Genomic DNA, 25,437 nt, shown 5'->3' on the forward strand with positions numbered 1-25,437 from the left:
CAAGTGACTCCGGTGGGGGGGTGGACAGTGCCTGAGCCTCAGCGTCTTCAGCATCTTAAAGTCATGTTGGGTACCTCTAAGCTGAATATTATAGAAAGGCATTTTTGTTCCTGGGTTAGAAATAAAGTGTAATGGGATTATCAACAGGCGTTGCTTCAGCCCCAGAAGGTGCTGACTTGGTGCCTGTGCACCTGAATTCCGGCTGAAATTTGCTGTTTACCCTCAGCCTACGAACTGCTTGTCCTTCCCACCTGCATGCTTTGAGGCAACTTTCCAGTGATCTGTGGGTTTGGGGATGAGCATTTTCTGAACTCAGAGAAAAAGGACAGGAGTTTTTGTTGAACTGTTCGGAGGCTAATGGTCCTCCACTAGCTACTCTATACAGCATCAGCAGGATACAGGTGAAACATGACTAAGACTAAAGTGAAATATTAGAAAGGAAAAAAATGAAGGTGGTATGTTTGTAGCAACAACTGGTGTATCCTCTGTGGATGGGGGAACAAAGGCCAGTCCCCTAAAGTCTGGGGCTGGAGCATTTATCAAGGTACTTCAGGCTTCTTACAAAGGGCACCTTGAGCTGTCTGCATCCTTGCAGTATGGAGGAGGAAAGGCGGAGGCTTGGAAGTGAGCTGGGTAGAGATCAGAGCAAGGACTTTTATCAGGAATGTGATAGGAATTCCATTGCCTCTTGCTGAACGTAGTTAAATGTCATGAGAGTTGAGCAGACCACAAGATTTTAAGGGTAGGAAGCAACTTGGATGTTTTTCTAGTGTCAGCACCTTGTATCTTAAATAGCACATTTAAAAACACCACTGTGAAATAGAGCTTGCCCAAAACATGGCTTGAAATGAGTTTGGCCTATTGCAGAATGGTCAGGGTTAGATGGGACCTGTGGAGCTCATCCAGTCCACCCCTCCCGCCAGAGCAGGGTCACCTACAGCAGGTTGCACAGGATGGCGCCCAGGTGGGTTTTGAATGTCTCCGGAGTGGGAGACTCCACAATCTCTCTGGGAAGACTGTGCCAGTGCTCTGCCATCCTCAAAGAAGTTCCTCCTCATGTTAAGATGGAACTTCAAGTTTGTGCCCTTAACCTCTTGTCCTATCACTGGGCACCACTGAAAAAAGACTGTTCCCATCCCCCTGGCACCCTCCCTTTAAGTATTTGTAAGCATTAATAAGATTCTCCCCTCAGTCTTCTTTTCTTTAGACTAAAAAGACCCAAGTCCCTCAGCCTTTCCTCATAGGAGAGATGTTCTAATCCCCTAATCATCTTTGTAGCCCTTTGCTGGACCCTCTCCAGCAGATCCTTGTCTTTCTTGAACTGGGGAGCCCAGAACTGGACTCAGTAGTCCAGATGTGGCCTCATCAGGGCAGAGTAGAAGGGGAGGATGACTTCCCTCAACCTGCTGGCCACAGTCGTCTTGATGCACCCCAGGATGCCATTGGCTGCCTTGGCCACCAGGGCACATTGCTGGCTCATGGTCATCTTGTTGTCCACCAGGGCTCCCAGGTCCCTTTCCACAGAGCTGCTCTCCAGGAGGTCAGCCCCCAACCTGTACTGATGCATGGGGTTATTCCTCCCCAGGTGCAGTACCCTACACTTGCCCTTGTTGAATTTCATAAGGTTTCTCTCTGCCCGCTCTCCAGCCTGTCCAGGTCACACTGTATGGTGGCACAGCCTTCTGGCGTGTCAGCCACTCCTCCCAGTTTTGTGTCATCAGCAAATTTGCTGATGGTACACTCTATCCCTTCATCCAGGTCATTGATGACTATATTGAACAGGACTGGACCCAGCACTGACCCTTGAGGGACACAATTTGTTACTGACCTCCAACTAGACTCTGCACCACTAACCACAACCCTCTGAGCTCTATCTGTCAGCCAGTTCTCATTCTACCCCACTGTCCATTCATCTAACCCACACTTCCTAAGCTTGCCTGTGAGGATGATGTGGGACACAGTGTCGAAAGCCTTGCCAAAGTCAAGGTAGACACCATCCACTGCCTTCCCTTCATCCACCCATCCAGTCACACCATCATAGAAGGCTATCAGATTTGTTAGACGTGACTTCCCCTTGGTGAATCTGTGTTGACTATTTCTGATAACCTTCTTTTCTTCCAGGTGCTTTGAGATGACACCCAGAACAAGCTGTTCCATCATTTTTCCAGGGATGGAGGTGAGGCTGACCAGCCTGTGGTTTCCCAGGTCATCCTTCTTGCCCTTTTCGAAGACTAGAGTGACATTGGCTTCCCTCCAGTCCTCGGGCACCTCACCTGTTCTCCAGGACTTTTCAAACATGATGGAGAGTGGCCCAGCAATGACTTCCCCCAGCTCCCTCAGCACTCGAGGGTGCATCCCATCAGGCCCCATGGACTTGTGGATATCCAGTTTATCTAACATCTCTAACTTGTTCCTCATCAACCGAGGGAAAGTGTTGCTTCCTCCAGACTTTCTGTTACCCACAAACTCTGGGTCTCCCGAGGACTGGCCTGAGCAGTGAAGACAGACGCAAAGGAGTCATTCAGCAACTCTGCCTTCTCTGCATCATCTGTCACCACGGCACCCGTCTCATTCAACAGTGGGCCCACATTTTCCCTAGTTTTCCTTTTGTCTCCTATATACTTAAAGAAACCCTTCCTATTGGCCTTGACATCCCTTACCAGCTTCAATTCCAAGGCTGCCTTGGCTTTCCTTGTTTCCTCCCTGCATACCCTGACAGCATTCTTATACTCTTCCCAAGCAGTCAGCCCCTTCTTCCACCTATTGTAAACTCCCTTCTTCCACCTGAGCTTTTTCAGAAGGTCCCTCTTCAGCCACGAATGTCTCCTTCTTCCCTTTCCTGATTTCTTGCTCTTTGGGATGCACCGATCCTGAACTTGGTGGAAGTGATGCTTAAATAGCAGCCCGCTCTCTTGAGCCCCCTTACTCTCTAGAGCCCTCTCTTATGGGATTTGTCCAAGCAGTTCCTTGAAGCGATCAAAGTTAGCCCTCCTGAAGTTTAAGGTTTCAACCCTACTTGTCATTTTGTGTATGCTGCACTTAATCCTGAACTCTATCTTCTCATGATCACTGCAGCCCAGTCTGCCCCTAACCTTAACATCCTCCACCAGTCCTTTGTTTGTCAGTACTAGTTCCAGTAGTACGTCTCTCCTGGTGGGCTCCTCCACTACCTGAGTCAAAAAGTCATCATCAATGCACTGGAGGAACCTCCTGGACTGTACATGCCCAGCTGTGTGGCCTTCCCAGCAGATATCAGGGTAGTTGAAGTCCCCCATGAGAACCAAGGCCTGTGATTGTGAGGTGATTCTCACCTGTCTGTAGAAGGCCTCATCAGCTTCCCCATCCTGATCAGGTGGCCTGTAATAGACACCCACAACAGTGTCTCTCATATTACCCTGCCCCTTAATCCTTACCCACAAGCTCTCAACTTGTTCTTTGTCTGCTCCCAGGAGAGCTCGATACATTCCAGTTGCTCTCTTACATAAAGAGTGACTCCACCACCTCGTCTCACTGGCCCATCTTTCCTAAAGAGAACACAGCCCTCCATGACAGTGTTTCAGTCATGTGAGCTACCCCACCACGTCTCAGTAATTGCAATGAGATCATGGTCCTGTGACCGCACGCAGATCTCTAACTCCTCTTGTTTATTCCCCATGCTGCGCACATTAGTGTATAGGCGTTTCAGAAAAGCCAATGAGTGTATAGTTTTTGCCCTTGAGAGGTGGTGGGCCTTCCAATCCTCAAAAATACTACCACTCTGCCCCACAAGTGCTGAGCTACTCCCCTCAGGCACCTCTCTATCGAGCCCAGTTACATGCCCATCCCCCTTTGAATCTAGTTTAAAGCTCTCTCAGTGAGCCCTGCTAACTCTACTCCAAGAACTCTTTTACCCCCTGCGAGACAGGCTTTTCCCATCTGCTGCCAGCAGGCCTGGTGTTCTGTAAATCGGGCTGTGATCAAAGAACCCAAAACCCTGCTGGTAGCACCAAGTTTGGTGAAATTGAAATTTTGAATGAAATTATATTGAAATTTTAAATGTAAGTGTAGGGTTGTGCTGGTTTGTTGCCTCTTGCTGCAAAAGAAACTCATGTAATCGCAGGTGAATATCTCTCCTGGAACCGAAGATGACTTTTTCCTCTAAATTATGCTCCATTTCACCACCACTTATGTGAAGAACACTTAAATGATAGTGCTGTAAAAGAGAAATCCACAATTGTAATAAAGTTGGTAACATTTGGTATAAAATACTACTCTCTTGGCCTTGAACAGACATACTTTAAAGTAGGAATAAGGCATTTTCTGTCATGTGTTCCAGTCCCAAGAGGAGATCTCTAGGAATGATGAAATTTCATGGTTATGTAAAATTTACATTAAACCTGCTGGCCTACAGGAGCGCAAGAAGGCAGGAGAGCGTGGCAGGGGAAGTTATTGGCAAAGCAAGCAAGATGCTGTCATGGCCATCTTTGTGACCTCTTGGGGACTACGTTACATCAAACCATCTGTTAGATTTCTCTTCCTTAATATAACGCTTAATGAACCCTCTTGAATCTTTGTTGCAAACACCAATAATTCAGAACCCAGGCATCACAGGAACATGAAAGGTCTCCAGCATTGCCTCTAAACATCATGGTGTACTGTCCTCTTGAGTGTTGCAAATGGTCCCGACATGCTGGCCAATTATTGCTCCTCCTCCCTTATGCCTTACTAATAACTCCCTTCTTCCCAAAAGCTGCAGAGCAATGCATGGCTTGGGCATGCTTCACTAGACCTCTTCTGCTCTAGGTTGCACAGGGAGACACTACACTTACTTTGCTGAGGGGGAAGACAGGAGGGCAGTGAGGTTTCAATGGCCAGCGGTGGTGTTGAAAGCTTGGGTGGAGCCAGACAAACCCCACTGTTTCATCTGTTGGGTAATGTTGTCCTCCTCTGACCTGGGCACAGTTCTGAAGTTTTGGACGTGGAGAATTCATGGTTTGATGGTCACATTGCTTGTCAGTATGTGCACTGACACTGCATGACTCTCAGCTGGGTTAAAAAAGGCCTTCTGGACCTCTGTTAAATGCCAGAAAGACTGATATTTTTCTGGGAGTGAAGAAATGAGAAGTTACGAGTTTCCTGAAGATTGCATTAGGTTAAAGATTAGGTCACTCGCACCTGTTAGTGCAGGGGGGGTGCAGCAGAGCGGGTGGCACGTGTGTCTGCAGACCAAATGGAGCCTTTTTCTTCCGGCTGAGTGCTCACGCTTGGAGCTGTACTTAGGTTTTCTCAGTCCAGCTCTGTTCTCTGGGTCCTGATGGCTCCTTATGCCCTGACACAGTGCCTCCTCCCGCTCAGCCTGTGCCCGATGGCTCAGCTGAGACGGGGTGTTTTTTACAGCTTTGCTACACTAAAACACTCGCACGCGTTTGACGTTTCTAACATGCTTTAATGAACTTGTGATTATAAAGGTAATTTACAATAAAGCAATTAAATAAACAATAAGTTAAAACACAATACATTTATACATAGTATTTCAAAGGGCTCGAAAGACTATTGGGTTTCCATACATTAAGACTTCAAACCGACATTAAGATTCAAAGTGTACCCACGCCTGTACTTATCATTGTAACAAGTTTCAAGACTCCCAACAACGTACATTTTTGGTTACAGTCCCCGTATACGCACAAGACCAGTGAAATGCTCGAGCAATTGCACGATTGAGAGGAGCACTACACGAGACAGGCACGAATGATGTGCTGGAAGCTGCCTGGGGAATATGGGGTTTACCTCTAAACTGAATCGACACTTCGGACAACAAATGGAAAGCGCTAGCATGCTTTCTGGAGCGCATGTGTGATACCCTTAGGGGGAACGAGTCTCCATGTCACTTAACACTGTAGTTTCGCAAATGTTTTAGGTTAGTGCTGCCGAAAGAAATACTCCACCTTTTTCTGGCCATTTGCTCCCACGCGCATCTCGCGCCACCCTTGAGCCAGTGCAAAGCGCTTGTACGTTTGCCCAGTGAACCAGCCAGGGAAAGAGACTGAGCTTAACACTAACTCAGCAAACAAACATGAAAGAGCCCTGGCTGTAATTCTCCTTATTTTCCCTGGTCATCTTCACTGTGCAGATGAGCTGGCACCAGAAAGACATCAGGACGGGGGAGGGACACAGTGCCCAGGAGCAGGAGGACTATTTCTGTAGGCAGCAGTACTGTTAAAAACACCAGTTAAAAACATCTTGTGGAACTACAGAGTTCACCATTTTTATTTTGAAACAAGGAACATGTTTTCGAACCAATTTATAGTGCAAATCAAATAGTCAAAAGCAAAATTATGGACTATGCCAGAGTATACAATATCTTTTTATGGTCTGTCTCATCCCTCTTTCTCTCTGCCTCAGCCAGTTGGTGCCCAGGGACAGAGTGGACTTTAGGTTTTGATATTGAAGGGTGTACGGCGTAAAGAGTGCAGAGCCACCAGGCAGCAACCACGAAGCAGTGCTCCAATATTGTAAATGGGATCTGTTCCTCCTCTCTGAGTGCTGAAAGCCCACACCAGAGTTGGTACAACAGGGGCTGCGACAGCCAGAACATCTCTGAGGAGGCTGCTGCTCCAGTATCTCCTCTTTATTCCTGTCTGAGAGAAAGTATTGACATACCCAAACGCTTCATCATCATGAGGTTCTGCAAAATCAAGTTCTTTCATGAAACGGTTTTCATTAACACTGTACTCCACCTTCCTGCATGGAGACTCCATAGGAGACAAAAGGATGGCAGAGTTTGGATCACTTGGAGTTAAGTCCACTATCATGCCAGAATCACTGAAGCTTCCAAAAGAAAATTCACCCAATTCCTTCAGTGAAGAAGGTGGGCTTAGAGGACAGACATCTTGAGCTCTGAAGATGTTTTGAATGAGGTGTTCCACATCTAGGCTATATGGCACCACATCAGTCTGGACGGCCTGTTCCACCATCACGCTGCTGTTTTTCTCCTCCTCCTGGGAGGAAGTTAGTTTTTCATCCAGAACATTTTCAAGCATCTCTTTATTTACAGCAGAACCGGAGGGAGCTGGATCACTCAACTCAGAGGTTGTGGTGATCAAACTTTCTTCAGCTGAATCAGTCCCATTAGCTGTGTCCTCATTAAGAAGCAGCCCACTGTCTGCCACCTCCTCCAGAGCCTGGTCCTCTGTGATGAGGCTGTCTGGCATTGTGGCACACAATGCTAATGGCTTCCCCTCTGAGTCACACATGTACTCCAGGCACTGCTCATCCCTCATCTCCATGCTCTGCAGCAGATATTCCAGTTTCTTGTTTTGAACGTTTATGTCTATGAAGTATTTCTGAATTTTTTTGTCTTTCTCAGCCAAGCTGTTTTTCATGGTTTCAATAACCTGCTTGAGTTGTTTAATTTCGCTTCTTGCTTCCTTTAAGGCCAGCTCTGCCTCTACACGATTACACTCTTCTTCGATCCAATCTTCCCTCATCCGTCCCAGCTGAGCTTTGAGCTCTTGTATTTCTGTTTCCCTGTAGCAAAATAAAAATGTTGTAACATTTCTGCTGACTGGTCAGTTAAAGAGTCAACATGAGGCTCCCCTGCACGGGGATGGCTGTGCTACAGAGATGCTCCAAGAAGGAAGCAATTTCCTCCATGTATCATTTGCTGCCACCTCTGAGAGAGCTGGCGGAGAGGTAAGCTGGCTGCTGAGACACACCGGCCGATCGCTAACTGGAGTCACCAACCTCACCACATGGCCAGCAGCCTTGTGGGCTATGCCATGACTCCGGACATTTTGAGGCGCAAGTGGTGGTCTCTATGTTAAGTCCAACCAGTACAGCGCTTAACATCTCACCTATTGCCTCGCCCCGGAGGAAATGAGAATCCACCCCTTGGATGCATCCCCCGTGCCTGCCAGCAGCTCGTCACCTACAGCCAGAGCCAACACTGGCCTCAGACAGCGGGACGGCTCGGGGCTGCAGGCATCTGCCTCGCTTTGCCCACTGTGGAGCCAGAGGCTGCTGCCTTGACCTGCAAGCAAGTGGGGAGAGGGGATCCCTACATGAGATCCAGCCCTCACAGATGCAGAGGTGGGGCTGTCCCAAGCTGGACCACTGGGTCCCTGGGACTCCCCCTTGGGGCTCCATTCAAACGGCCCTTTGTGCCTGCTTGGGTTGGGTGTGCTGGAGAGGTCTGGAGAGCTCTCAGAGCGCAGTTTGAGTAAAAGAGACGACATCTGTTGCTGTGTAATGCACATTGTCACTTCTTTGCTCAGCGCCCATACAAAGGGCTATTGTGAAAAAATCAGTATCTAAGCGACAAAAACATAAGTGGGCACAGTGGTTTGTGTAAGAGCTTTTCTTTCATCAGGGGAGAAGGGGGACTTTTGTGGTTGTATTTCATAGACTACCAGGTTGGAAGGGACCAGATGATCCTTCAGGTATCTATAATTCTATGAAATACGACCACAAATGCCCCCTTCTCCCCTGATGAAAGAAAAGCTCTTACACAAACCAGCGCACCCACTGGTGTTTTTGTCGCTTCGATACCGAACACTGTCATATTTCACTGAGTGAGGTAGAACAGGAGACTAAGGTAACACATGCTGGCAGGTAGAAACTGTCTTATGTAGAAGAGGTCTCAATCCTAAATCAAACTGGTAAAACATCATCCTTCAAAAGAATTCTATTGTGAAAGTTTAAACAATGGAAAAGAGACAGGTATATTTATAACTAAACTGCACGGTATATGTTCCCTGACAATGCTATGAAACCTGAAATACCCGAAAACAGCCTAATCAGACTGATCGTATTACAAATTTCTTAATTTAGGTTGTTTTCAACTTGTATGAGTAAAAACATTCAGGATTCCTACCCCTACATGCTCCTGAATAACCCTTTCTAACTCTGGTTTCTGAGGTGAAATTTACCTTTCTTTAAGTTTGCTCTCAGATTCCTTCAGCTTTGTTTTCAAATGACGTACTGTAACTTCTTTCTGCTGCAGAGGAGTCAAATACTGCTCTGGATTTTGTGGCTTAATGCTGTGATTTTCCCCACAGGAATTGTATCTCCCTGATCGCCTGAAAAGAAGAACAACAAACCATCACATAACACCACTCCTACAGTTCTTCAGTCCTGGCAAAAAGAAAAACATCCCATCGACTGATACAAAGCTTGACTCATTTGGGGCTTCTCAGTGTCCGCACAAGTGACTCCCTCTGGCAAGTCAAAGTACTTGTGGGAACAGCTGATTTGTGGCTATCGTGAAAAGTTTACTATTTGTTGTGCTTGGTTTCAGTGCCGTTACATCCAATGAGACATTTAACTTTAAAATACCCAGCCATCTCCCCACCCAAAATGGGTGGCATGTCCCAGAGCAGGCAGCCGGGCCGCTGGCAAGGACACTGAGCTGTAGACACAGCCAGGCAAGGTCCTGCAAAATCCGAGTTCAGCTCCACACGTGAGTTGTGAAGCTGAGCATGCCGAAACCTAGATTGATCCTATGTAGCTTTAGGTGTGTGTCTGACGTGCTCGGCTGCTGAGTTGCCTGAGAGAGAGAGAGCAGCATGGTGGCAATTTCTTCTCTGCATTGTGCATCGCATGCTCTGGCAGGTGCCTATTTTCTGTCTTGTAGAGGACACCGCACTCCTTAGGGAGGTGCCTAAGGCTGGGCAGGCCGAGTGTATAAAGTTTTCTATGCTACCCCACCCAACTCTCTCCAAAGTGAAAGAACTCTTAGAGGAAAGAACCAGTAATTCCCCATGAGAATTGATGGCACGAAACCACACGAAGGAGCCTGCCTTGGAGAGAAAACCAACTACGAAGGTCTTTGACTAAAAGTAACCTTGAATTTTAGTGCTGAAACAATAAAGCTTTTACAAGGGATGGAGCACCCTGCGGACTCTCGAGCCACCAATATGAGGACTCACACCAATGCTGAGGAGCAAGGTGACCTGCTCGGCAGCTCTTACAGCTGGTCCCATGTTACAGTGCGGAGAAGGTAAGTCAGTGCGCTGAACGCCGGCATGCCGAAATAAAGACTTGCCTCATCACCGGGCTGCTGTCGCTTCCTTTGTATGAGCCTGAGTTGCTGCTGCTGGCTGACGAAGCCCTGTAACTCTGATGGATGTTAGCAGGACTCAGCTGGTTTTTGCACAGTGTTGACAAAGGGTCCTTTTCACGGGAAGCAGGTGGGCTGGCTCCAGACTTGTAGGATAAGGATCCATTATTCCGACCATAAGGGCCACGACTGGAGGGGAACCAAAATGGTTAAAGCATATTGGATTATCCTCATCACACAACCCATTATGTGTCTTGTTGCACACACAAAGCTGTCTAAACACTCAACCAGATAGATAACTGTGAGTGGTCGGGAAGAAAGAAAGTCCTGAAGTCATCGGCCACCGCATGTTCTCTCACTGACTGCGGGGTGCCCAGGCTGGATTATGTGATGTAGGGAAACCTTGGCCATGTGGACAGCACAGTTCCCAGTGACTCCATCAGATCGTCCATGTTCCCTGAACCTCTGACTCCATTAAGTAATGAGAGGACGGCAGCCTGGGTTAGCGCTAAAAGAACACACTTCAGCGTTGCCCGGCCAGGCCTGCGGAGAGATGCCCGTCCGTGGAGGTCTGCTGTGAGGCTGCTTTCCTGCTCCTCAGCAAGCAGCCCGAGGGATCACAGCGTGCGGGGAAAACAGATTTGGTCTGAGCCCTGTTCTTTTCTGCCTTTGGCATTCTGGGTGCTTCAGCTGTCATTGTCAGCTATTCTTTTGTTTAGATAGAGTTTGAACCCCACTGCGAGCAGGCTGAAATGGCGTTACAATAGACAAAGGCAAGCACGGCCTTTTCTTTCTCCCTTCCAGTTTCCCCTCACACGTATCTACCTTTCTTTTCCCACTCTTTATTAAATAATCTGTCAACTGTGTGTGCTTGAAAGCAACTGGTATCTGCGCTGCCCGAGAGCTGCCACAGGGCTGGGGAGCTCTGGGGACAGCTTCTCGGGGTGCCACCTTTGCCTGCTCTCTGGATTTGCCTTCCTGCGCTGCTACGCGGCTACCTTTGTCCTCCCATGGAAGTTCTTCTAAATCATAATGAAAGGGCAGGTTTCAAAAAAAAAAAAGAAAAAAAATACGGAAAAAGGCAAATCCAGCCAACAAAAGAGAAGGCTGAAATATAAAAATTTAAATACCACAGAATTATGAAGCAAAATCTCTTCTTAAAATTGTTTGACTTGGTTTCCTCCCTTCTCTGAAAATGGAACAGTTTATAAGGAACAGATGGTCGAGTGGCTGCTGCAAACCTTCACCACGCTGCTGCGGTCTGGGTGATTTTATAATTATTTTACAATGAAGTGCAGGACTGTGACTTGTGACAACACAGAAATGTTTCAGAGTGAGTTAAATCAAACAGTTAAAAAAGAACGTGTTTTGCAAAGGAGACATTGCTTTCCACTTTGTACAGTAGAACATCAGCTCTGGTGTGAAGCAGAACTCTCACAGACTCTGCGTAACACAGCAGTGCATTTGAAGGAGCACTATTACGTGGGACTTCTGTTCAATTAAGTAGGTCAGTATGCTCTAATTTAAAGCTATATTTAAATGCACAATAATATATGAAATCACACATCATCTTACTGAAAGTAAGGTGATTTTAGATCTTCATATTATACTTAGTACTGTTTTTTCCCCACAGTCAGTAACTTTAATTCCTAGATTTAATCTAGAGAGAACTTAAGTAGTGTTTATTTTTCTAACAGTCTCATGATACAGATAGGAAACCGCTCATTAAGCATCGTTCTGCCGATCTCTGTGCACTGGGGCACACCGCGACCTTGGAGACGTGTGTCTGACTTGAGCATACGGGTATCCTGCTGCTGGTCCCGGCTTGCCTGCCAGCTCTGCCACGAAGGGCAGGAAACCAGTCCTGGCGATTGGAACTCCTTCCACCTACTCCAAAAACTGTAACCAGCAGGGATCGCGTGGGCAGAGCGCAACACACGCTGCTCCATCCCAACGCCCCTGTATTTGCAAGCTGTCTGGATTTGCCCTTCACGCACGATAGGGAGAAATCTTACAGAAATCTTTCATGAAAGGTTTATTTAGATAGATGACCATGATATATTTTTTTTTTTTTATTTGCGTAGAGTTTTAGTTATATAAAGGTTGGGCAAGGGTGTTTAAGAAAAAAAGCGTCAAAGGCAATATTATCTACTTCTTCCTACAAAAAATAAGGTCATGATCTGTAAAGGTATATGCCACGCTGACAATTTATTACAGAGAGAAAACAAAGTGATAAGACCAAAAGCTTAAGGTTAACTGTTTAGAAGTACTGCTGTTAACTAATATACACCCAGTTGTTTCCTCCTCCACTGCAGCTGATGCCTTTTCTGCTTTACCTGATTGTATCTCCCATACTTGTTGCGAATAAACAACAAAAAAATACCAGTCAGATGATCTGGCATATTGACGATTTTTGTGCTCCAAATACAGCATTTTTTTTTCTTCCTCGTATCACAGTTCTCATCAGTGTAAGTGCTGCCCGAGAGCACAACATTACCCAAATTGTTTTAAAACTCACAATACTGGTATTGTATGTATTAACTACAAGACCTTACACAGCAGTCTATCTTTGCACTAGCGACACTTGCAATATTCAGGAAAAATTGCTTTGCTTACTTGCGGGAAAAAGAAGATCTTTTGCTTCCAGCAGCAGACATATGGACTTCAGGCGCTGAAATACTGCCTGTGCTGCTTGAAGAGCTAAAATCGGCTTCACTCCCTGGAAAGGAAAAGGGAAGAGTGAAACACGATGGAAATTATAACTCAAAGACTGTTTTCAAAAGAACAATGAATCACAAGCATCCTTCCTTTGTCCATCCTGTGAGAATTTCAGAAGTTGCATGAATTTTCAAAGATCCCTGAGGACAAGCACTGGATTTGTTCCAGATTTTCAACATTTCTTCAGAACTGGCACTTCAACAAGAGCAGAAAAAGCATTTGGACGCAAAACCCTCACGCTACAGAAGCCATTTTAGGACTCGGCCAGGAACATTTGTTGTGACAACCTGTTTGCTTTCTCACAGCCATCAACAGATGAATGAGGCTGCTCACGTGGCTCCTTCAGGAGAGCAGTGATTAGGAGCACACAGCTCTAACTGGAGATTTCTCTTGCTTTAAACCATACGAAAATACTACCTGCTGGATGGAAAGCTGCTGCTTCTATTTTGTTTCTCAGATTATGTATACATACATGCATATATGTATAAATGTGCATAGGCTAACAGGGTATATGCATATATATTTACACACATATGCAGACTTCCATGTGGCACAGAAGCACAGTAAGGCAGTTCTAATAGCCTTAAAATAATCCAATAATCACGTGTGGCTCTCAAGTGCTTCTCAGGTGCTAAGCCATCTATCTGATTACTGACTTTCTATGGATCACAGCTTTTATTTCCCAGGCTCTGGCATATACAAGGAAAACTGCTCTCATTTTGCTAGGGCCAGTAGTAGGTAGATGTACCAAGAAAGTCTTATTGTCTGGAAAAAAAACCCTCCCTAAAGTTTGGATTTTTTTCAGTCTGTCACTCAAATGGCAAATGTCCCAAACCATATCCAGGTCTCACACTGCAGAGCCACAATAGTGGACGATGACTTTACCGAGGGGATGGAAATAACTTTCTAACATCCTTTAAGCAGCTGGTCAGGGGGAGCATCTCTCACCTGAGAATTTCTGGGCACCGTCCCCACGCACAGACACCCCCAGACAGTGGTCGCAAATCCCATTTTTGTGATTTTTTCCACGAGGAGGAGATGCAGCTGCAGCTACCACCATCCCTGCCCCTGGCAGATAAACCAACCTTCAGGTGCACAATGTCTCTTAAATCCTTGGCAGAGCTGTCGGGCATGTCTTGCACCCCTGAATACCCGGGATGGGAAAAAGGCCTTGTTGGAACCTGTCTTCACAGCCTTAGCAAGGATGAGGCACCCAGCAACCATCCTTACCACCCGGCAACTCTTAGCAACCCATGTCAGGATCAAATGTGTTTGGATTTAACCCAATACTTCCCCAGCCCCACCAAGTCCCAGCGTCGGGATCAGCCCCCGTTTCTCTGCTTCTCTGGTTCAGCCTAGCCCAGATATTTCTCTGCCTGATTTCAAAGGGCTGAAGTGCACAGCCCAGCTCTTGGAAGGGGTAACCCCCCTCTAACCTGCTCCGTACCGCCTACTGATAGGTGGTATCCTACCACCCCTGATAATCAGACCCCAGTTGCCACAGCTGCAACCAAAGTACAAGTTTTCAAGGGGAGGGAGGGAGAGCAGCAAAGCTGCTTTGTTTCACAGAGTACTTATGTCTACAGATGCAGATGTCAGTGACCCTCTCCTTGGGGAAGCAAAACAACCGTGGGACATGATGTCCAAAGCTGCAACAGAGTTTTCCCAATAAACAAAACGCTCCCATTACAAGACTAAGACACTAAATACTGTCTTGGTATCATCCTACCCCCAAATCTACTTTTCCAAGCAAGACCTGAACAGGTAAACACATCACACAGATTTCATACCTCCAGTGTTCGAGTCCCCAAAACATTCCTGCTCTTGCAAGATGCCAACAACTTTCCAAAGCCAAGTCCTGTCTGCGGCACAGAGAGCAGGAGCCCTAGCTGAAGCTCATCTGTGGTTAAGGAGATCACATCATAATCAGATCTCGCTCTTGAAAGCATTTCGAGGAAGCAAGGCTTAATAATAGCCTCTCCCCGACCCGCCTGGCTTGGAGCGCAGGGCTGGGAAGGGCTGCCGGGCCACACGCTGCTGGTAAGAGTCAGCACAGCCCGAAGAGGCGGCCACCTCGAAGGCTGAGCTTTCCGAAAGGCTGAACTGCATCTGAGACGGGGAACTGTGTCTGCAAAGCACGAATTAACCTTTCTCATCCCAGTTCTGATAAGGGCGACACACAAGTTTAAGATTGAGCACAGGAGACTACTTATGCTTAAAATTAGGCATGTGGCTATTTATAGGATCTTCGAGAACATTTTATAAATTAAAGGGGTCACTGCTAGTATCTGTTCCAAGTGTGTTAGCTATGCTCAAGCCAGCTCTGTGTGTAGCAGAGGTCGACAGCAATGTTATTAGGAGACTTTAAAAAATATTTTCTCCCATTTGGTAGGCATCTCTAAGCAAAATAACATGGCAACTATCCATATAATATCAATTGCAACATGTTCTCCTGGGTAAACGTGACTTCTGTCTTACAAATGTCTTTACGAAGAGGTGAAACTCCTTGCCTAGCAGCAATATGGGCAGGAGCTGAACGCGGCCTCTCATCTTTCCTAACGCCATTCTCCAGGCTGACAGCTCCCTAAGGGCCCTGTTGACTATTTTTGTCGCTGTGACAATGTGATTGCAAAAGCTCACACACGTAAACCCCAGAGCAGCCTGCCGATTCAGCGTTAACCATGAAAGAGGTTAACATTTCTCAAAAACATATTATTTTGTCCTAACTAACTGGCCATAACACTTCTTTTGCCCTGATCTGAGACTTCCTTGCCCAAGAATACTGCCTTACCCACCCTTCCCTGCCAAAGACTCTGCGTGCTGAGCTGTCGGCTTCAGCAGCACCTCATCTGAAATTCATTCATACGTATTCTTCCACGTTGCAGCCACTCGGCGTCACAACACCAACAGCCTCCTGGCAGGCAAGCCAACTCAAAAACACGCTCTGATGGAAACGCTCGTGCCGCACGTACAGCACCCGATGCCGGGAGGCCCATGGCACTGGCCACCCCTCGCCTCGCAGCCGGCTCCAGGCAGCAGCACATCCACGCCACATGAGTGGGGCTGTGCACCGCTCTGTGCAATGGGAAGAACACCACAAGGACGGCCAACAAAGTCCTGTAATATTTTCCAGGATTGCTCCTTGCCTGGAATGGGTATCTGAGAAGCAGGAGTGAAATCGTGCAGCGTCTAGCACCGTCCCTGCACTTCACTGCTCAGTGTGCAACGGCACCGGGCTGAGAGTGCGCTGCGGACAGCATCATGTCTTCTGCTGCCTTTTAGCCTCCTTCTGCCCTGGCAGTACCATGGCATTCACCTGGTGTGGAAGTGAGGAGAAGGAAGCCTGCAGCCCCGTGTCTGTGATGAGGAATGCCGGCACAACCCAGGCAGGGGCAGAGCGGGTGGTGATGGTCTGGCAGATGCATCTGCTTGTCTGTGCCGGGGGTCGGGGACCGCTGCTCAGGGAGCCAACGTTGCCCTGCCGCGGCGCGGGAATCAACTGGGAAACCTCCCACTCATTACTGGAGGGCAAACTTTCCATCCTGCATGTGATGTGATTACAAATTTCAGGGCCGGATTGAGGAGAGGGAGAAAGAGATGCCTCCAGCAGGCACCGGTGCATGTTTACCCCACCAGCGCAGAGCAGCCATCGCGCCTGCAGTCTGGGGGGAGAAAAGCCTCACCTGTGACTCTGCCCTCTGCACGGCCTCAGCCCTAGCGCAAGGGTCACGACACAGCACAGTGACCGTACCACACACTGCGGTCACAGCTTTTACTGGTAGAACAGATTAGGTGTATCTGGCTTACTGGGACAATATGCAAGCACAGAAATACCATGTCATGTATGTATATATGTATAGACAGACTGTATATCCATATGCATTTTCTTACACAGAGTCACACAATAACCCCACGTGCACACCTGGAGTACGACATCGCAGTCTGCTGTGTCTAGCCATTACAGATGGGTGGATAACTTGTTGTATGGTCTGCTGGCCTCAATATTAAAATTTTGCTTACACTTTAGCACTTAAACTTTTTCCTTCTGTAAGAATAAAGCTCAAACTTATCTAAATAGTAAGATTAAAATATGGAAAAGAGGAAAAAGTTCAAGTAATATCTGTGACAGCAACATTGACAGCTGAGCAGCAGAACTGGATTGCCAACACTCAGGATGTATATGAGCTTATTAAAGTTTAGTCTTTTCGTGTCTTTCCTATTTGCAACTTCACCACTGTTTCATACCTGCTGAAGTATACAAACCACAGAGCTTACCTATCTTCTGACTCCATAAACATGACCTCTTTTTATATATATCACTCTTGGTGCTAGGTTTTGCATATAGCCACCCAGCAAAACAGAGCTGGAAATGAAACAGTGCTGACAGAGACAGCTTGTGCTCAAAATGTAAAGCACTTAAATTTGCTGAGCTTCCTTGCCTTCAAAAGCATCCTGTTATATGGCAAGGAGACCAAAATATGCATATATGTTCACCAACTCCGGTGCAGCAACTGGAGGAATAAGTGGCATGCTGTCTCTGTAGATAGCTTTATTTAGAGACCCCAGGGGAAGAGATAAGGCCTGACTGTGTAAAAAATTCCAGCAAAGCCATTAGAAGCAGCTGTAAAAGTAGAGAGAATTCAGTTGCAATGCTCACTATTGAAAGGACCTGTATTTTTAAGAGATTTGGTTTCATTTATCTTGAAAACTTTAACTCACAGCTACATCTCCAGTTCCAATCTTTAACAACATAAGCAATATATTTCCAGGAAACATTAATGTTGCTTCTTTTCTATTTAATATGGTGTTGTTCCTGCAAGATTGTTTCTGCACACCACGAGCAATCTAGGAAAGAAAACCACACTGCTCACATGCACTGACACGCAGAAGAAAAAGAAGCTGCAAAGAAGTGATGAAGTCTCACTTTGGCATTTCAGGTTTTTCTTCAGATAACACCCTTAAAAATGACCCGTTTCAAGGGCAAAGTCTCCTAGTGGGAAATGTACTCGATTCACGGTGCCAGGCCCATAGCAGGTCCCAGTCCCTGGCCTTTGACTTATTATTTCGTTGACTATTACTATGCGTGAGACTCTTATCTTGGACTTACTATTATATTTCCCATCAAAGAGTACCTGATTAAAAGCAGATATAATCCTGGGAGCAAGGAACAGGACGCAGAACTCTCCTCCATGTGGGCTGCTCTAGTCTGGGTGACACAAGCTGCTCCCACATGCTCTACCTCTGCCCGCATCTCACACTCTCCACTACCATGAGATCTAGAGTCAGTGGAGGATGCTCAGGATGCCCAGTAGGTCGCAGTGGTTCAGGAACTCTTATGAGAGGTGTGGATTTGAACTCCTTTAGTCTAAGGAGGGCACTGAGCTCGGGTCTTTTCCTCGAGTTCTAACTGTTCAGCTGCAACATAAACCAGGACCTTAGCACCGGTGCTGGCCATGCTTCAGAAGAATGTAACGTGCTAGTTGCCAGCTCTCTCAGAGATGATCTAGCTCCAGTATGGAGGTTCAGAATGAATCCAAGGCACGCACGTGGGCACTCTCAGGACTCCAAGTAGGTGGCTAAGTGTGGGAGACAGGCACTCCTCTCGGGCATGTCCTGTGGACTAGTGGAGGTGTGTTCCTGCATGGCATGCTCTCTGCTGTGAATCTTGGATTTTAGTACCTAACCATCCCCTCTGATTTTATATACAGTTTAGTCATCGAGCTCGGATTTGGGAGCTGCGATGGTGAGGAGCTGGGCGCAGCAATGCCTGGCATGGTCACTCCTAAGGGTATCAACAGGCATCCCCTCCCCTGTCCCACTGCACTGGCCAAGGAAGCCATCACTCCCCACTCTTCCTTGGACATCCATCCGACTGCTCGCCCTGCTCCCTCATCGGACAAATCTGTTAATAACATTTCAGCTGATTGCGAAGTGCAGTAACAGCTGGTAACTTGGGCAGTTGGCAAAGATAGTCAGAGGGGATGCGGAGAAAAGCTTTCAGTGTGACTCTCCATAAATTGTTCAAACCTGCTGGGTGGAGACACATCCAAAACCAGACAGAAGACCTTGGGGAAGAACTGCAGTGCAGATCCTGCTTCCCTGCATTTGGATCTAAACTCAGTTTTACAAATGATCTTCTCAATTCAGACTGCTGGTTGTGTGATCTAAACTAATTATTTATCTTGATTTCTGCTCATTTTGATTACTTGCTCTTCTTACTTTTGAAGAAGGTTTGTTATCAAATAATCAAAATTTATCTCATTAAGCAGTTTTCTGATCTCATCTAAATACTATAGTTTTGGTAGTAATCTGTACTACATTAATGCAAATTATAAGCACTGCAGATCTCAAAATGAATACAGTGTGACTTGTGTACGCTGTGAAACCACAATCAATCAAGCTCTTCTCTAAAAACACAGTCACTACAAACTAATTACTGATATTGGCTGAGAGCCATCATGTATATTCTGCGTATCACTATAATCTGGGCTTGTGTTTTTCTTAATTGTTTTTAATTCACGGGTTTGTAGAGCAACCACAAGATGATGCTGGAGCAGACAAAAAACACTGCAAGTTGGGTTTTTTTTTGTTTCTCCTTTATGTATCTTAAGGAGATTCTTCCTACAGAAATCAGCCTGACCTATTTTTTTTTTTTTCTGGTTCTATATGCAGTTTGAGCTGTTCTAGCAACACCTTAAAAATGGCTCCCATAAATTTTCTCTTCTCAGCCTGAAATGACCTTTGTCAGGGGGAACATATGTTCATGGAGCAGAAGGGAACAGTCTGGAGAACTTATCATCCTGTTCAAACAGAAAGGCTCTTCGGATCAGAGATGAAAGGATGCTACTTTGCTAAGGCTCAAAAAATACACTGATAGTTGTATAACATGATATTAAAATTGCATATGACAGTTTTATAAAATGAAAGTGTAAATCCACCTACGGACAAGTATCTTTTATAAGGAAGCACATAGTGTCACCTCAGGATATTTTTCACGTACCTGGCAGTATTATTTGGTCTGCTTGAAGGGAAATGGGTAGGCTGGTCAGAAGTATTTTTAGGAGCTGGAAAATGTCATCTTTGGCAGGGATGACTTAGCAGTACACAGAAAGAGAGTGAACTCCATCACAGGCTGGGAAAACATCCCAGCCCTCCCGCCACGTTGGTGGCAGAAATTTAACAAAGGGTTTTCAGAGGCCCCTTCAACACATCCCCTAAATCTGGTTCCCATGCGCAAGGAGGGGAGAGGCTGGCTGCTGCGCAGCAATTAACTGCGCAGGCACGCGTTCACAGCATATATGCAAATGCATGAAATCACAGGCTAAACCTGATTCAGCTGAAAGCTTTTGCACAGTCACCCTTAATATAAGACATATGGTTTTCATTATAACGTGCATAAAACATTTTAAATCAGTTTGACATGTTTTCAACAGGGAAGAGAAAAATATTGGAACGAGAAACATAGCTGGGAGGTAACTAACTAAACAACCCTGCAGTCCCAGGATGAAAAGCGAGATTTGTCATAAGCTAATCAATATTTACTGTAACGCACACATTGAAATGATTACAAAAAAACTAATCAAGTTTAAATGTCATCTGTTGAAAAGAAGAGTAAAACCCTACCCAGTATATTGATTGGTTACCCAAACTGGTTTTTACAGTAATAAAGCCAAGGTAGGTCTGAGGGCAATGCATTTCAAGTTACGACTGCTGTCATTTGATGCTTTTTTTCCCCAATGGCACTCTTATCGTTAAGAAGCACAAATGACAGGCCAGAAGCCTCTGCTTTTTCAGCTTATTAATCCTCGTGGGTTTGTGACCACACTGTATTCTGCCAACTCTAGCAAACAGTCACAGCCTGCCTGGGTTTCGAAAGCCGACAGCTTCCTGTTACTTACAGAATTTCAGAAGGGAGGAACAGAGATCTGTAATGAAGAACCCTCAGTGTGGAAGCAAGACAAGGCTTGTAATACTAATGCAATATGAAACAAACCCGGCAGAATTTTCATGTCCTTTAAATAGATTTTATGTAACGGTATATATAAGTTATGCTATTATAAAGTAGGTTTGCTATTTTGTTATGTCACATTAAAGGCAATATATTTCAAGCTCCTTGGGGAAACGATGTCCACCTCGCAGTGGCTGGAGGCGGGATTTATGAAAGGATGGTGGGTCCCCAGTGCCCAGAGTGGAAATTTTGGAAGTGGGGCTCTCCCTATCTGTCATTCTCCCTATCTGTCACCTGACTCGGGAAATGTCTCCCCTCAGTCTCAATCAGCAAAGCTTCTCAGCTGTGTGAAACTCTTGTTTCTGGGCATGCCTACGAGCAGGGCTGCTTTAAAAGCACTGAGCAGTTCAGTGCCCGGCTCCTCTCTAAAGACGGGGCTGGGTGTTTCACACTACACCAAATAATACGCCAGGGTCCACACAAAAGCAGCCCAAGGAAAGCTCTCTTCTGCTGTCTGCTTTACTGGGGAAAGAAAGGATCCACCTGGGACTTATCTGCAGAGCCAGATTTAGCTTTGAACTGGGAGGAAGCTGCACATCATCTCCCCTCCACGCCACCAGGAACGCGCACCGCATCCAGCAGTAAGAACTGGATGAGAAGATGGGGTGCCCCCCCTCTCAGTTTATCACACCCCTCTCCAGCTTTTCTGTAAATCCACCCAATTTAGGATGCCTGACTGTCTTCATTACCTCCTGCTACATAGGGGAATCCAAACAGGCCTGAATCTCCCACAGCTCCCACCTCCATCAGGAGACCCTACCCAACCCCTGCACTCAACACATCTGAGAAAACTAAAAAAAATCTAGAGTTTTGGGCAAATTTGGGCGACCTCTATCTAGTTGCTCTTCTGGCTGCTGGGTTTTATTTTATGTTTTTTGATTTTGGTTTATTTATTAGAACAGGGAATGAACGCGCATTTGTCTCTTCTCCTAGGCTCTTCCTGAGCTCAGAAACATAACTGCAAGTGAGAACCAAAACAGAGTGAAGGCATCTAAAACACAGCTTCATCAGGATTTAGATATCTAAGTACATAAAAGCAAGTAAAATACCACTGCTTAAACAGGCCAAGTGTTCAAAATGCCACCGCTATCTGCAAAGACCTGCTTATGCTCAAGATTCCGCTTTTGAGCCCAGTAACCACCAACTTACCGGGTGTCTTTATACTATGGGGAAACCACATAGGCGAGATTTGCATGACTAAAATACATTCCCTTAGCTTTCCATGCCTACATATAAATACAGATATATAAGCACAAGGAATACATAGACGTATCCACTCAAAACTGCTCAAAAAGTATTTAAAGTACGCACTCTGAGGGAAACAAAAGCTTTTACATAGTAATTTGGTCACCAGAAAACAAAATTCAGAGAATACTGAAACTATTTATGATTTGAAGTCAAACACGGCAGGAAAATGGAAAATTAGAGTTTTCTACTTTCTGTTTGAAATTATGCTTTAATTTTGAAAACTGTCAAATTTCTTTCTTCTTCTAAAAAGGGGGTAAAAACATTAAAAAATCTCCCCAAACATTCTAAATATTTTAGATTGAATATCGTCTTTGTTCAGTCTGAGACAAAGGTTTTCTTTAATGTTTTGATTTCGCAGCAAACCCCCGAATCAGTTATTTGCATAGCTCCACTTTGAACCTAATAAGATGTCAGACAAAAAAGAAATACGGGATGTAAAGGAAACTAGAAAAGGAAATAATCTATCAATTCTTGAGTAAACATTGCTCAGAAAACAGTTTAAATCCCAGGATTCTCATTAAAAAGGCATTAATAACCTGGAGGAATTCCAAAAAAGGTCAACAATAATGATAACAGGATTACAGGGCACTGTTTATGAAGGGAGATTAAGGGAATGCAATTTGTGTATTCTAAGATAAAAATAAATACTGGCAACACTGTTTATCATGGGGAGAAAACCATGTAACAGTAACACAGGATTCTGGCTGCGATGTGTGTCATTTCATGAAAAATGATTTGAAATAAAAACTGATTGTTGGTGGGAGTTGTGCATAGTAAAATGTAGCTGGAGTAGGTTCAGAATGCTTTAACCAGAGAATCAGAAAGCTATTTTAAACATTGGCATAAATAATACAGAATGTAATTTAAAAGCAGAGCACAAAAAAAAAAAAATCTCCTAAGGGAAGATTCATAATGGCCTCTTTCGTATGCATGATATTTCTTTCTGTGGAGGTGAAGCAGGCTGAAAACCACAGAAAACGGCCAGCAGGAGCAGAAAATTCACTGCAGTAAATACACAAATTGCAAAGCATGTTCTAGCTTGACCTCACACATATTTTAAAACAAATAGTTAACTGTGTGCAGGGTGTATAACATCAGTTTCTCTTTTTTTTTTTTTTTTTCTCATATTCCACTCTGTATTAATAGGGAGAAAAAAACCCAAAATTGCTTGAATAATTTTTTTTTTATTTTTTTCACTAAAGATTACACCTATTGCCATCTTCTCTACCTGCCTCAACTCTGACCTGTAAACCCCTGTGCCCTTCCTTATGCCAGGCAATCAGCTGTCTTTTCCAGATGCGGGAGCACGTCCCCACAATCCCTGGGAGACCTGCATCTCTATCAAAAGGCATTTGGAGATAAAAGATGAATTGGCTGTCGCAGGTCCGCCCTGTCCATCAGCCCGGGCACTCCCTGCACAAGTCCCATATCCACATCCCCTACTCACTCCGATTTGCAGTTAGAGCCGTGGCTCTCTCATGGACCGAGCGCAAGGCTAAGCTCGAGGTTGCAGGCATCCTCAGGCGAGACTCTCCCTTTAACGCTGGCTGTCCCACTTTCTGTACATCTGGAGCGGTATCGGGACAATTAACGGGCCAGAGAGAGAGAAAGAAAGGAGTTATGGCGTGCCTGCTGGGAACTCGGCTTCAACCCCACAGTAAAACAGTTACTAAATTATACGAAGTGGAACAGCTGCCCTGGGAGCAGACTGCCTGCATCCCCTCAGCCTGCCCAGCAGCCCTGGAGTAGGCCATAGGCCCCTCTTCTCCTTTGTGCTCAAGTCCATCCTCCAAAAGAGGCGCAAACATATCTAAATGAAAGTTTATTTTCCCTTTACTAAGTATCAGGGATCTCCTTTTATTTACTTGTTTTTCTTTGTGAGGAAGGAGATACCGCAGAAGATTTGTGCCCAAGACCCTGAATCGCAGGTGGCCTGTGCCACCAGCCCACAGCTCGCCAGGCCATTATCTAGGACAAGCGGGACTCAGGCTTTCACCTTTTACTTAACAATTCCTCCTTTGCAACTTGCAACTTGCTGCCGTCTTTTTTGGATCCTCCGTTTTCGCAGTGACATCTGGGTGCTTGCTGCAGCCTGAGAGTCTTCTGAACAAAAAGAGATACATGTCTTGAGAGGCCACAGCCCAGCCACTAATTGCCTATGTCTCTGCTAAGCAACATCTAAAATAAACTTTTAGAAGGGGATGGATTATAAAATTTGTGACACAGAACTAAAAGATTGTTTTTCTAAGCCACTTTAATTTATCAGCAACTTGCAGATTTGGGTTCAAAAATACGAAACACTTTAAAGCCAAAACACTGTTTGTAGCTGCTGCTTTGCTTATTCTCGTTTGAAAGAAATACTTGGCTATTTGAACGTGTTTTCCACATCAATTCAAGCAAATTTGTTTAAATTCAAATTTTAAATCTAAAATAGCTATAAATCCAAACTAAGAAAATAGTGTTACTCTAGTAATTTTTACTTAATTTTCTAAGCAACTTTTGCTCAAAATATTTATATTCTGATTATATTCCAGTATTATCTCTTGAAAGTTACAGAGCACTTTTTTCACTTCAGTGCGATTTAGTTAGCTTGTGTCCTAAAAAGACTTAATTCCTGTGAGTTCACTGTGCAAAATAAGATACAGAATCTCCCTGTGCAATGCAAGGCACCTTGGGCAGCAGTCCTCAGAAACAGGACAAAGAGAGAGCGCCTAAGCTTATCAGGGATGAACAGAAAAGGAAAAGGCATCCAATTTGACCTATTTGAAGATCCATGCATGATCTTTAAACACAAACTTTATTCCGCAACTAAATGTCTAAGACTGACTTTCCTTTCTGTTTTTTTGGGGTTTTTTTTTGTTTTTGTTTTTGTTTTTTTTTTTTTTTAAAGGAGAAATAAAAGAGACAGAGACTGTCCTTGGCTTCAATAAGGGCTAACAGCAGAGTTGTCAGATACCTGAGGAGGAACACAGGAGATGGGGGTGGGATTCATCTTATTAAACATGGATGTCTCTTAATGTAGACACCCATGTCTGAGCCAACCTTGGTCCCATTTTCAGTCAACAAAGAGTTAATATAAACAGCGAGTTCAAGGTACTGTTTATCTTATCCTAAAGTAACTGCTTATATATTTGGTCAGAAAGACTGCACACTAGAATAATTGATTTTATTCATTATTTCTCCTTTAAAACAAAATAGGACCTTAGTGCACTAGTGAAGGTGGAGACGATTACAACTACATTACAGATATAGAATTGAGGTCAGAAAAATTACAGGCCATCTCTACTCTATCCAACTTGGCTCAGCGTGAATTCACATCTCTCTCACCTTTGAAACAACTCCTGTAGCCCCCAGAAGCAAGGAAATGCCAGATTTATCCATTAAAGCTGTTCCACCTTCTGTGAGCAATGGGACCAGTTACTGGACC

General features: G+C 45.2%; 1 protein-coding gene across 1 annotated transcript in view; it reads right to left on the reverse strand.

Annotated features, from left to right (window-relative positions):
- Positions 1-6,410: 6,410 nt before the first annotated feature.
- The window catches only part of SYBU (syntabulin), a gene marked incomplete at both ends in the record, with an annotated part of 41,063 nt that continues 22,036 nt past the window's right edge, over positions 6,411-25,437 (reverse strand). The window contains 4 exons of the mRNA XM_082479682.1: positions 6,411-7,506; positions 8,907-9,056; positions 10,022-10,225; positions 12,653-12,755. Coding sequence (XP_082335808.1) covers positions 6,411-7,506; positions 8,907-9,056; positions 10,022-10,225; positions 12,653-12,755 — 1,553 coding nt within the window. The remainder of the gene's footprint in view (positions 7,507-8,906; positions 9,057-10,021; positions 10,226-12,652; positions 12,756-25,437) is intronic.

Source organism: Vanellus vanellus (assembly GCF_965231255.1).
Source record: "Vanellus vanellus genome assembly, chromosome: 2".
In the NCBI taxonomy this organism is placed as follows: domain Eukaryota; kingdom Metazoa; phylum Chordata; class Aves; order Charadriiformes; family Charadriidae; genus Vanellus; species Vanellus vanellus.